The following is a 14153-nucleotide window of genomic DNA, read 5'->3' on the forward strand; positions in this document are numbered from 1 at the left end:
TCTCTGGAGCACTAAGCCATAGTTTAACAATTCATGCAAACCAGGCCACTATTTATGGTAGCTGCTGGCACTGTTTATAGTTTCCCTACCACTGCTTCCTATGCAACAGAAAGCTGATTTTTCTGAAAGATATTATCCAGTTCCAGTGCTGCCAAGATGAACTTACAGCCTGCTAAGGCTACTGAAGAGCCATTTCTCAGAGAGAACCTAAGCAGTGTCAGCAGTGATGTGAAGTGGAAGGCATTGCTGCAGTCATATTATTATGAGGACCTTTTGCTACATACGCAGTATGAAACTAGGATGACAGCTGTGATTAAAATGGCAAAGAGGACCTCTTTTTTTTTTACATTTAGTAACATTTATTTCTGCATTCGGTATCAAGTACATAAGTGCAAATATTCAGAGTCCATAATTAAGTCCTACAGAGAACGTCATACAAATTTGTGATACATGTTACAAGCCGGAAGTCTTCAATTCCCATACATGTTGATCAGCCTGTTGATCCCTTAAGAACAAAACAAAAAAAATTACTGGGTGGGCTGGTTTTGCTTGATTCTTTTTTTTTTCCCTTTTAGAGAGTTATACAAAACGGCTTATAGCATATCATTACCGGTTTCTCTTTCGTTTTTCATTACTTGTGCTGGAAAAAACACAACAACACTTAAGGACGTCTGTCTACGACTCTAGATAAGTTAGTAAAGATAAACTCAACCAGTAAACCCAGTGGACATAGAAGCAAAACCGCATCAGTGCACTAAGCAGGAAAGCCCTAGCGACATGTAACATTAAAAGTTATCGAAGCAATGCCAATAGAAGGAGGAGGAAGAAGAAGAAGAAGAAGTAGTAAGAGAATCACTAGGAAATAAAAAATAGGAAGTTCAATAGTATTTTTAGGCTCTCACCATCATGCATTTGAGAAGCAACACAAAAACCACACTTAGAACACTTTTTCTCTTTACTATACTTTAGTGCTTGACACACGTGATTGCAAATAGTCTAAGAGAGAACAGGAGCAGCAGGAGAGGAGAAAAAAACAGCTGCTTCGTTGTTTCACATCTCTGAGATCATGGTGTTTGAAAGAGAGAGAAGGGTGAAGGCAGATGTACCATGTTTAGAGCCCTCCGACGGGCACCTCAGCTGCGTTCAGTCCAAACGTCCCTTTCCTTTCCAGGGTCGAGCTCTGGGTGGAAAAGAGTTCTGCAATTCTGAAGCGGGAGTTGGCTGTGGACAGTGCCAATTGGCTGGCTCCCTATGACGTCACCCAGACACTCGTCCCTCGTCCCATCCCTGGAGTACTTCTGCACTTAAAAAAAACAAAACAAAACCCCAAAGTGCCTGAAAATTCAAGTGAAGTTCTCGTTTTTATTTTCAAAAAGAAAAAGCTGGACAGCCAACCTGAAGCAACAGGGCCTGGGGGAGGAGAGTCAGACAGACGGCTGAACCAGTGTTCAATTCACTGGCATGTGTGCCTGCCATTTTAGTTGTGATGAAGCCAGAAGGAAATTAGGATCGCACTGCGGCTGAGGGACACTCTCTATGCAATCTTTCTACTTTACGTCTGCCTTCACCCAGAGAGAGAGAAAGAGAGAGAGAGAGAGACGAACAATAAATTATAAGTAAAAAGTAAGAACAGAGCTGTTTTCATCCCAGACTCCCTCATCATTCACGCCTGTAGGTGAGGAATTCTTGCTGTTGTTTCTACTCAGCCTTCCTCTTTGCGCCTGGGATTTTTGCTTGGATCCTAGAGATGAAAAAGGGAAATTAAAAAGAGAGAATTAAACGCTGATTCAGACAAGTCGCTCCACAGCGTGTTTCATTTTCTCTGCTAGACAGCGCTCATATGGTGCAGCTCCTTTCACTTAGAAACATTTTCAGCTGGGCTGCGCTCACTCATGAAAAGAGGCAGTCTCTTTTTGTATTTTCCCTTCTATTTAACCTAATTTATACACCAATTAATTGCAAGAACCTCTCAGTGGTTTGTGTAAAACATAAAAGGTGCTTTAAAATGATTAATAAAAGTCAGAAGTTAAAAAGAAGTTGACTGAAAATATTTAAATACAAATAAAACCAGCAGTTAAAATATCCCCCCTCTCTCCCCCTATACAGTGGTGCCCCGCAAGACGAATGCCTCGCTAGACGAAAAACGCGCAAGACGAAAGGGTTTTTCGTTTCTTGAGTTGCTTTGCAAGACAAATTTCCCTATGGGCTGGCTTCGCAAGACGAAAACGTCTTGCGGGTTTGCTTCCTTTTTCTTAAAGCCGTTAATACCCGGGGAATCCGCGCTCCGCAAGACGAAAAAATCGCAAGACGAAGCAACTCGCGGAACGAATTAATTTCGTCTTGCGAGGCACCACTGTACACAGAAATGTGCATGTCAACTTTGCATACTTGGGTAGTCTTGCTTAAACAAAAATACTATTACCAGGTGCCAAAAATAGGACAGTGGTTTGCCTGATTAAATCTCTGAAAGCCCCTCACCGCATGCCCAGTGAAAAGCTGCACAGAGATTTGGAAAGACGAGATCAGGGCATGAAAAAGCTAAGCGAGTGTGTTTGGCTAGGACTGGAATTCACATTAATCACATGGCGAGGAGTCTGATTCTGCCTTTTAAAAATCCTGACAGGCCCATTTCAAAAAAGCTGCCTTGATATACAGGGAAGGAGGCTCAGTGTAGGATTTGCAGTGCAGAATCATAGAGGGGAAGAACACTTTTTTCCATAGCTGATATAAATAAATTGGTATTGTTAATATTATTTCGATTTCTTACCCTGACCTTCATCGTAAGGTCCCAGGGCAGGTTACAACAACATAAAGAAAGGCAATATTAAAATCAGTTAAAACAATTTACACCAGAAGAATTGGGGGTTTGTATTTGTGTGAGAGGTGTCAAAGGCCAGGATAAAGAGATATGTCTTCAGAATACTGCAAAAGCTGTACAATGAAGGTGCCAGACAGACCATGGCAGGGTGGGATTTCCACAGCTTAGGGACTGGCCTAGCAAATCCCATCTCCCTGGCGGCATCTCCCAAAATGTCCAAGGGCAGTGGAACTAACAATAGAGCTCTCTCTGCTGATCTGAACCCTCCAGAAGGTCTGTGAGGAAGAAGGCGGTCTCTTGCAATACGAGAATCTTCCCTAACAATAGAACAGGAGAGGATCAGGCAAGATTAATCCTTTGTAATATTCTGCAACCTGAAAAATATATAACTGAGGAATACAATTGGAGAGGCGAGCTGCAGGCTGTTTGTGGACACCCCAAGGGAGAGTTTGACCCTTCTGCCCTGAACCATCCCTACTGTATAGCTGTCAGTAACTTGACCCTCTAGGAAAACATTGCGTTAGGAGACTCACTTCGCCACAACGGTATTTATGTGGGTCCTCACAAGCCCCAAGTATTGGTCAATCTGTGCCTGAAAAGAGAAGATGGGGGAGAGAAATCAGTGAGGCATCAACATGGAAGAATCACAGAAGAGTTGGGAGGGACCCTGAGGGTCATCAGGAAGCCCTGTTCAGGGAAGTTTTTAATGTGTGACATTTTAATGTATTTTTAATCATTGTTGGAAGCCGCCCAGAGTGGCTGGGGAAGCCCAGCCAGATGGGCGGGGTACAAATAAATAAAAATAATAATAATAATAATAATAATAATAATAATAATAATAATAATAAAGTCCAACCCCCTGCGATTCAGGAATCTTTTGCCCAATGTAGGGCTTGAATCTATACATTTGACAGAGGTGTTCTCCAGAGCTGATGAAGCTAAATCATCATCATTCCATTATTTATACCCTGCCCATCTGGCTGGGTTTCCCCAGCCACTCTGGGCGGCTTACAGCTCTCATCAAACACACACTTTGGTCATAATCCCTGAGTGAAAAATTCTTCCATACTTTATACAGTGGTGCCCCGCAAGACGAATGCCTCGCAAGACGGAAAACTCGCTAGACGAAAGAGTTTTCCGTTTTGGAGGTGCTTCGCAAAACGAATTTCCCTATGGGCTTGCTTCGCAAGACGAAAATGTCTTGCGAGTTCCTGCGGGTTTTTTCCCCTTTCCCCCCTTTTTCTAAGCCGCTTATCCGCTAAGCCGCTAAGCCGCTAAAAGCCGCTAATAGCGCTAATCCGCTAAGCCGTCAATGGGCTTGCTTCGCAAGACGAAAAAGCCGCTAGACGAAGAGACTCGCGGAACGGATTTTTTTCGTCTTGCAAGGCACCACTGTAGTTATACTGCCCATTTGCCCACGGTCCATTTTGTAATAATTTGTGCGCAATTGGGGACAAAATAATTAGTTTTTTAAAAGGGGGGGAATGGGGGGGGGACACTCCCCCACTGCCAAGAATAACTTCTCCCTGAGACCTATAGATTGCATTAGGAAAAACAGAGCCAAGTGTGCTCTCAAGGTGGGAGGATGCAATGGGGCCAGGACTGGAGGGCAGGATCTGGTGTTGGAATACTGCAACAAAACTTGTTAAACCGTTTTCCCAAGCTTGGGGAGCGAGGCATTCGGGCTCCGCTTCAGACAGCAAAATGTCTTTGGCCTTTATAGATTATGCAAATAAATAAATAAATAAATAGAAAATCTTTTTTTAAAAGAAAGAAACCCACACCAAATGGCTAGCAGCCAACACTTTCTCCAAACTATCTATGCATTACTCACCAGCGCATCTCATTGCTTCCCTATCTTTGCAAAACAGATTTTTTGTTTTGTAAAAGAAAAATATCTAGAAAAGCCCCAAGCGTGTATTCAAAATAAAGAATACAGACTGAGAAGTAAAGAGAAATTATCTATCATCTGCCTGCCTGCCTGCCTGCCTGCCTATCATCTATCTATCTATCTATCTATCTATCTATCTATCTATCTATCTATCTATCTATCTATCTATCACCTCTCTATCTGCACAATGGATTCAGAGAGCTGCATGCAACAATCATTAGTTTGAGGCCACTTTGCACATGACAGCCACCATATGGCGACCCTTCTGAATCACTCCACGGAGTGGGTGTTGCTTCATGGTGAGCTATTCATGTCCAGCATGCAAACCATGCAGTCTAACTTTTCTCCAACCCACCCACCACAAAGTACTGGAAAAGGAAAATACTGTATGTGAGGGAGAGAACAAAACTAGCCGAGCCCCAAGAGTGAGCTCCAGCACGCAAACAGTTTCCACACAAGTAGCCGCAACGTGGAAGGATTCACTGTATCGACACTCACTTGGTGGCCCCTGACATGTACACTGCCCCATCAAAAATGGTTTCTCTTTGATCAAACCTTCAGCGATGTACAGAATGGGCCTGAGGGCTGCTCAGGCCCCCAACCTTCTACCACAGCCCTGCTGCATATAGCTCCACCAGCAGAGTTGATTAGGATTGCACCCTAAAATGGCAACCCAGGGCTGGAGCAAGACCTTTAGAGGCCCTAAGCCAGGCATAGGCAAACTCGGCCCTCCAGATATTTTGGGACTACAACTCCCATCATCCCTAGCTAACAGGACCAGTGGCCAGGGATGATGGGAGTTGTAGTCCCAAAACATCTGGAGGGCCAAGTTTGCCTATGCCTGCCCTAAGCACTTAAAAGATTTCCATAGGATCATAGAATTGTAGAGTCGGAAGGGATTCTTGGGCATCTTCAAGTCCAACCATACGCAGCCGTCCTAAACAGGGATCGAACCTGCAACCTTGGCGTTAACAGTTCCATGCTCTAACCAACTGAGCTATCTATGTTTTGGTGTCCCGATGTAGATCTAATTCAAAATATAAACAATAATAAGCTGTAAAATAACTTTTTATTCTTCGCAGTGAAATGAAACCTACAGTAAGATGGGAGATAATGTTTATTTTCGTATGCTTCTACTTTATTCCATTCTACGAACAAGTTAATTACTAGCTTACAGCTGAATCTTGTGCTTTCATGCTTTAATTAATATAGACACAATTTTGTCTCAGTATTTGTAAACTGAAAAGTGGACTTGCTGATCCATGGTAAATCCGGCAATGGAAAATTTCTGTGGTGCCCTCCTTCTAAAAGGTAAAGGTAAAGGTACCCCTGACCGTTAGGTCCAGTCGCGGACGACCCTGGGGTTGCGGCACTCATCTTGCTCTATAGGCCGAGGGAGCCGGCGTTTTGTCCGCCGACAACTTCCGGGTCATGTGGCCAGCATGACTAAGCCGCTTCTGGTGAACCAGAGCAGCGCACGGAAACGTCGTTTACCTTCCTGCCAGAGCGGTACTTATTTATCTACTTGCACTTAGATGTGCTTTCGAACTGCTAGGTTGACAGGAGCTGGGACCAAGCAACGGGAGCTCACCCTGTTGCAGGGATTTGAACCGCCAACCTTCCGATCAGCAAGCCCTAGGCTCTGTGGTTTAGACCACAGTGCCACCCGCGTCCCTTTTCTTGATGCCCTAAGCATGTGCTTATTTTGCTTAATGGTTAATCCAGCCCTGTGGCAACCCCTCTGGAAATTGTTCCATTCATTTCTTGTCTCTAATCAAATGACTTTTATGGGTGTTTGAGGCACAATAGGAAACTGAAAAACTTGTTTGTCAGCAGATATAATAGATATGTGCATATTGCTTATTGTGTTTCATCACACCATCAGCTCTCTGAAAAAGATGCTCACCACAGCTTCCTTCATGATGGCTGAAAGGTCTCCAAGAAACTACACAATCTCAACTGTTCATGAACCCCATGGCTGCTGGGGAAAGGACTACTGCCTTTCAACATTTCTTTAACAACTGCCTGATTCCTCTTTTGGAAGTCAACCTCCCTAACTGGGTTTTATGGATTAAGGAAACAACTGCAAAATGGGCCTTCTACATACCTGGTACTTGTCGTATACGACAGGTAGAGTAAACATTGAGACCACAGCTAGAGAGAAGGAAAAAGAAAGAGCATTACATTCTCAGAGTTAATAGTCTTTTTTCCTTCTTCTTTTGCAAAACATATGCATTAAATAAAGTTTTCCAAGCATTTTTGATACATTTCGGAGGGAGACCCTGAAATAGGAACGAAAGTTTAGGAAGGCTCGTCATCTTTATAGCTGCAAGTCTTTCTTGTGCCTAGAGTTCACTGTGAATTGTGTTCCCGATTGAAATAAGAGGCAGAAGAAGTGAATACCGTATTTTCCCCCTATAGGACTCACTTTTTCCCCTCCAAAAATGAAGGGGAAATGTGTGTGCGTCCTATGGGGCAAATCCAGGCTTCAGGAAGCTATCCGCAAGCCTTGGGAGCTCTGCGGGAGTTCCCGTCGGGCTCCCAAGGCTTGCGGATAGCAGCCTGCATCCTGAAGCCTGGGGCACGCTGCACAGCACGCCCCGGGCTTCATGCAGATACTGGGCAGCCCCACAAGCTCGGGGGACAGCGGGGAGGTGCAGCGCCACCATCCCGCTGTTCCCCGACCTGGTTTGGAGGCTGGCTTCTCCCCAGCGCCAGCCCCACAAGCTCGGTTCTTACAATAACTATTGTAAGCTGGTTCTTACAATAACTGAGATACTTCATCTCAATAGTTGGAAAAAAGGAACACTGGAAGCTTCCTTATACCAGATCAGACTATATATCTGTATAGCCCAGTCAGGGTGGCATGGTGGAGCGGCGGCACTTACCAGACCTCCCAACAGCTGTGCCACTGATGCTTACTGGGATTAAGAGGGGCGAAGCAGCAGGGAGGTTGGCATGGTGAAGGCACAGTGGTGTAGTTTTCTGAATGAGAACTCAAATAAGTCTCTATAGGACTACCAGCCAAGAAGTTATAATTGGTCTGGTTCACGCATAACACTAATCCATGGTTTACTGACGTCTGCTTTAGTAAACCATGACTTAGCATTATGTGCAAATCCTGCCCAATGGCTAAACTCTGGTTTGTTTACAAATTAAACCTTAATTTGAAGTCATGGTTGTTGTCTTACCAGCCTTGGTGTAACTATTATGTGTGAACTCAGCTTTGCTTGGCATTCCCCCCCCCCCCCAAGCTACAAAGACATGAGGCCAGAGCAGCTTGAAAACAAAACAAGCTTTGGGGAAACAAGCGGTTCTTTGTTTGATTGTCTTTGAGAGAACATATGGTTAACTCGTGGTTTGTTTCTTTTGAAACGGATTAAAACAAACCATGGCTTAGCATTCTGTGTGAACCAGGCCAGCAGGAAACAACTGACATTGTAAGGAGAACATATTTCAGTGGAGTTGATGAAGCTGTTTTGTCCCAAGAGATACTGCTGCTTAATTTCAAAAAAGGTATCTTAAAATAAATGATTGACCTTACCCATTATCAGAAGAGTTAGGCCATTGAAGAGGGCTCCAACGTAAGTCAATAGCCACATTAGTACTGCAAACTAAATTAGAAAGACAGTAATTACATCTCCCACAAGCACACTATATTGACAACAGAAAAGTGATAGCAGATCCAACAGACATTTAAAGCACATAACTTACCCAAAGAATCCTGGGAACTGTAGTTTTCCTTTGCATAGCTGTGTTTCCAAGTATCCTTAGTAAACTACAGTTCCCAAGTTCCTTTGGAGGAAGTGATGTACTTTAAATGCACACTTAATGTGCTTTAAATGTATGGTACAGAAAACTCTGGAAAACTTAGCTTTATTATTTCAGTTTCCTGATCATTATCCCCCTAGATTTATTTAGCTAAATCTGGGCTAAAATGTCGTTTGATATTACACAACTAAGAGTGAATTGTGCAAAATAAGCAAATATAGGACTATCATTTATTTGTACAGGCTGCAGAACTGAGTTTCCACTTAATGCGGATGTCAGGGGCTCAGGAGCAGAAGCACAGGGAAGAGGGGAGATGGAGAGCGAAGGGGAAGAATCTGAGGGCAGCGTAGGGGAAGATGACAGTGGCCCGAGAGATTCCATGAGCCTCTCCAGCGAATCGGAAGATTCACAGAAGGGGGCTCCGATGGCCAGGGCAAGGGGGGTCCCGGGAGGGACGCACCAGAAGCTAGGGGCCAGCAGCGACTCCCAAAGCAGCAGCTGGAGATCGGGACCAGTTTCCCCACCAGAGCATAGCGGGGGGGAAGAGTCCCATGAGTCAGGGCTGACCACGCCCCTATCGCTGAGTGAGGGAACGGAGGGGAAGTCAGATCCAGCTAGCCCCCCTGAAGGGGGAAGCAGTGACAGGAGCAGTGTAACAGTCAGGAGGAAGGTTGCTGGCTGGGCGCGCGCACCAAGTTCAAATGTACAGGCGCGCGGGACAGCAGGGAGCTCGGATTGGGAGCCAGGTCCTAAAGCACGCCGGAGGCAGGGGGAAGAATCCGGGGACTCTTCAGCATCAGAAGAGTCCAGAAAGGGCAACACCCCGGCGGGCAGACGGACCCAGAGGAGGAAAGAACAATGGAAGAGGTGGAGTAAGGCTAGAGTCTTAAACTGGTGTCTAGGGGAGGAGACTCAGACGGAACTTCGGCGGTCTAGGGTTTAAGACGTAGAGCTGCGCGCTACGGCTTTGGAATGGAAACTGAACTTCAATAAAGACTTTTGTATATAACCACGACCTGGCGTTGGTCCTCTGTGAGCTGGGATCTTGGGCAGCTCTGACAGCAAAACATGTCTTTTTTTAAAAAAAAAACACACACCTTTTATTACAAGAAATTAATAATATTCCTAATAAAATACACAGCATAAACACAACTAAACAATATAGACATACATAACAGTGTGTGAAAACATCAAATCCCAAAGGCAGATGAGGAGTAGGATTTCGGTGTTATATGTTTGTGTTTCTTTGACATTTAGTTCATTTTGGGGACCACCCTTAAAACAAAACCCCCAAAGTGCTGTTACAAATTTGAATGCTTATTTTACGAGTTCTATATCTGCGTATCCCTGACTGGGATGTGTGTCTCACCATCTTCCTCAGAACATTTTTTAAAAAACAACCAAACCCCAACCAAACCGCAGACTGCATGCAGCTGTATCTATACTATCTTTGTTTCAATTAACCGATTTACGGAGGCCCTTTTCCCATGGATTACTTTTAATTCTACACTGCCTTGGAAGAAATCAATAAGTAATTAGCTCACATGGGCACATTCCCAAAATACATGTGTGCAATGCACTCAGGGTTTTTTAAAGCACCCCCTACTCCACTGCGAACAGGCCTGTTCCAGCCCTTAGGGCAGGAACAAGGGAAGGGAGACAGTCTACAATGGCCTCCTTCTTCTGAATTAAAATCTGTGTATTTATCTTACATCAGGTCTCTAAACCAGGGTTCTTCAGCCCTGAGTCTCCACATCATCTCCCAGGACCTTGACGACTGGCCAAGCTGGCTGGGGATGATGGGAGTTTTAGCCCAACGACACCCTCTGTTGCTCAGCAACATGCAGGGCTCTCCTCGAGTGAGGTGTCAGAGGGGGAGAAGAGCCAGGAGAGCTTGGGACTGTCCTGCTGCTGGGTAGCAAGGGCAACCTCTGACTCCTCTCTACCCCTCTGACTCCATCGTTCAGCCCGGACACTGAGATCCAGCGCCAAGGGCCTTCTGGCAGTTCCCTCCCTGTGAGAAGTCAAGTTACAGGGAACCAGGCAGAGGGCCTTCTCAGTGGTGGCGCCCGCCCTGTGGAACGCCCTCCCACCAGATGTCAAAGAGGAGGAGGAGGAGGAGGAGGAGAAGGAGGAGGAGGAGGAGGAGGGGGGGGTTGGATTTGATATCCCGCTTTATCACTACCCTGAGGAGTCTCAAAGCAGCTCACAATCTCCTTTTCCCTTCCTCCCCCACAACAAAGACTCTGTGAGGTGAGCGAGGCTGAGAGACTTCAGAGAAGTGTGACTAGCCCAAGGTCACCCAGCAGCTGCATGTGGAGGAGCGGGGAAGCGAACCTGGTTCACCAGATTACGAATCCACTGCTCTTAACCACTACACCACACTGGCTCTAAAAGAGAACAACAGCTACCAGACTTTTAGACGACATCTGAAGGCAGCCCTGTTTAATAATAATAATAATAATAATATTTTTTAATTTATACCCCGCCCTCCCCAGCCAAGGCCGGGCTCAGAGCGGCTTACAAGCAATAATAAAAACAAGATGAATGATTACAAACTTAAAAACAAAAATAAAATACAACATTAAAATAATGGAACATTAAAATATTAAAATGTAGCCTCATCGCAGGAGGAGAAGGAAAAGGGAAAAAAAAGAGAGGGAGGGAGGGAATCAAATTGGCTCCAAGCCAAAGGCCAGGCGGAACAACTCTGTCTTACAGGCCCTGCGGAAAGAAATCAGATCCTGCAGGGCCCTGGTCTCATGAGGCAGAGCGTTCCACCAAACCGGAGCCAGAGTTGAAAAGGCCCTGGCTCTGGTCAAAGCCAATCTAACCTCTCTGTGGCCCGGGACCTCCAAGATGTTTTTGTTTGAAGACCTTAAGGTCCTCCATGGGACATACCAGGGGAGGCGGTCCTGTAGGTACAAGGGTCCTAGGCTGTATAGGGCGTTAAAGGTTAAAACCAGCACCTTAAACCTGATCCTGTACTCCACTGGGAGCCAGTGCAGCTGGTACAGCACCGGGTGAATGTGATCCCATAGCGAGGACCCCGTAAGGAGTCTCGCCGCGGCATTCTGCACCCGCTGGAGTTTCTGGGTCAGTCACAAGGGCAGTCCCACGTAGAGCGAGTTACAATAATCCAGTCTGGAGGTGACCGTCACGTGGGTCACAGTGACTAGGTCAGGGCGGGAGAGGTAAGGAGCCAACTGCTTAGCTTGGCGGAGATGAAAAAATGCCGCCTTTGTTATAGCTGCAATCAGCGCTGCCCTCTCCACTCCATTTGTAATAGCAGGACTCTCCCTTTTGAAAAGGGACGCGGGTGGCGCTGTGGGTTAAACCACAGAGCCTAGGACTTGCTGATCAGAAGGTCGGTGGTTCGAATCCCCGCGATGGGGTGAGCTCCCGTTGCTCGGTCCCTGCTCCTGCCAACCTAGCAGTTCAAAAGCACGTCAAAGTGCTAGTAGATAAATAGGAACCGCTCCGGCGGGAAGGTAAACGGCATTTCCGTGCGCTGCTCTGGTTCACCAGAAGCGGCTTAGTCATGCTGGCCACATGACCCGGAAGCTGTCTGCGGACAAACAGCGGCTCCCTTGGCCCATAGAACGAGATGAGCGCTGCAACCCCAGAGTCAGTCACGACTGGACCTAATGGTCAGGGGTACCTTTACCTTACCCTTTTGAAAGCCCCCCAAGCCACTGATCTGGAAACCCAAGAGGCCCCAAGTTTGGCTAGCCTCTAGTTTTTGCCGCCCACGTACTTTTAAGGAATCCACCAGGTCCTGGACCAGGAAAAGCCGTCTGAGTTCTTTGACTGTGCTGTTCACGTACGACTGGAGGCAATCTGTGTATTTCTGAATCTGTTCCTGGGAGAGCGACATTTCCATTTCCAAGTAGCTTCTGTCGAAAAAGCGTAACTCAGATCATGAAAACACCAGTGTTAATGCCAAGGTGTTCCCCCACTGGGCTCTTCTCCCCCCCTTCCTTGCATATCTTTGGACTGCAGACAGAAACATGCAGACTATACGGGGCACATGCAGACCATAATATGGCTTTCTCCTAAGGGTGGAGAATTCTGTCCATTTCAATTTATTTCACTTTCTCACTTTTCCAATCTTCAGTTCACCACATTTCCACATAATTAATTTTCCAACATCTTATTGGGTTTTTCTCCTAAGGCACACAAGTTTGCCTAACATGCATGTTTTTAAAAGTTATTGTTTATTTCATTAAATTTATACACCGCTTGGTTTTTCCCCCCTAAAAAAAACAACCTTCGAAGCGGTTTACAAAAAGATTAAACAATAAAATAAAGAAAAAATTACTACCCTACTTCAAAACATAACATTAACATACTAAATACGTTTGTGCAAACAGTTTTTCCTAATGGTGAAAATAACAGAAAATGCATTCTAACATTTGTATGCAGACCTTCCCCTAATATATGATTTTTTCACATACATTTCTGGTTGGGCAAATGCATTGCAAAATTCGGATAATGATTTATGAAGGATAGCTTGTGTTTTGGTTTGCAGACTGTTTTGAGAACCACAAATCTGCCACAACCTGAAGTTGCCCCCATGCCCCATCTCCCACTGGACCCAATTCACTGCCTTACTGTTCCTTCAGACCAAAAGCCTATTGTCTTGCGTTCTCCAACCACCAGAACCTACCCACAGCGGGTGGCACTGTGGTCTAAACCACTGAGCCTCTTGGGTTTGCCAATCGGAATGTCAGCGGTTCGAATCCGCGCAACAGGGTGAGCTCCCATTGCTCTGTTCCAGCTTCTGCCAACCTAGCGGTTTGAAAGCACACCAGTGCAAGTAGATAGTTACCGCTGCAGCAGGAAGGCAAACAGCGTTTCTGTGTGTTCCGGCACTCATTACGGTCTTCTGTTGCGCCGGAAGCGGTTTAGTCATGCTGGCCACATGACCTGGAAAGCTGTCTGTGGACAAACACCGGCTCCCTTGGCCTGAAAGTGAGATGAGCACTGCAACCCTATAGTTACCTTTGACTGGACTCCACCGTCCAGGGGTCCTTTACCTTACCTTTATCTTTACCCACAGCCTTTCTATAAACTCTAATGATGCATTTCCTGATCTTTTCGTACCTCTCAGATCCCTGATACACTACCCCATGCCTCCTTTGAACACCACCCCTCAGCCCTTCCCTATCTGGAGAATCCTGAACAGCCACTGTTGCTTCCTTGACAGAAGCACCTTGTCCACTTGCCTCCCCAAGAGTTGGCCTTGAGAAACAGGAAGAGGACATTAAGAGGAGGGGAAAGGTGCAGGTAAGAAGGTGGAAATTGGGTCCATGGGGAGAAACAGCCTTGATACTCTGCCCAGTTCTTGCATTGCTTGGTTGTCTGCAAACTTGTGCAGGAGCTACTATGCATTTAGCAGATTTTCTGCCCTGCTTTTCTGTTAGCGTGCTCAAAGCACAACATATACACCAAGAACCACATGCTCATGAAATGACACAAGGCAAGCAGCCCCACAGATTCAGGAGGCCGGCCTCAGGTGTCTCCTTCCCACCAGGCAGGTGGTGTCCAGACACCTGGATTTAGCAAGCAGGGAGTGGGGAAGTCGCAGTGGCAATTTGTTGTTGTCGTTGTTGTGAATCTGAATACGTGCAGCTACTCACACAGAATCAATTAAGGTTTGGCAGACAGCCA

General features: G+C 45.9%; 1 protein-coding gene across 4 annotated transcripts in view; it reads right to left on the reverse strand.

Annotated features, from left to right (window-relative positions):
• Positions 1-1642: 1642 nt before the first annotated feature.
• RTN1 (reticulon 1) overlaps positions 1643-14153 on the reverse strand; it is a 142308-nt gene continuing 129797 nt past the window's right edge. For 2 of the 4 annotated variants that reach the window (XM_079991583.1, XM_079991586.1), the window contains 5 exons: positions 12238-12376; positions 8254-8323; positions 6817-6863; positions 3352-3410; positions 1643-1741 (listed from right to left, as the gene is read on the reverse strand). In XM_079991583.1, the coding sequence (XP_079847709.1) occupies positions 1699-1741; positions 3352-3410; positions 6817-6863; positions 8254-8323; positions 12238-12376 (358 nt within the window). In that variant the 3' untranslated portion in view covers positions 1643-1698. Of the gene's footprint in view, positions 1742-3351; positions 3411-4588; positions 6735-6796; positions 6864-8253; positions 8324-12237; positions 12377-14153 lie in introns of those variants that run through there. The other 2 variants (XM_079991584.1, XM_079991585.1) reach the window with 2 other exon arrangements.

The sequence above is a fragment of the Podarcis cretensis genome, assembly GCF_951804945.1.
Source record: "Podarcis cretensis genome assembly, chromosome: 1".
In the NCBI taxonomy this organism is placed as follows: Eukaryota; Metazoa; Chordata; class Lepidosauria; order Squamata; family Lacertidae; genus Podarcis; species Podarcis cretensis.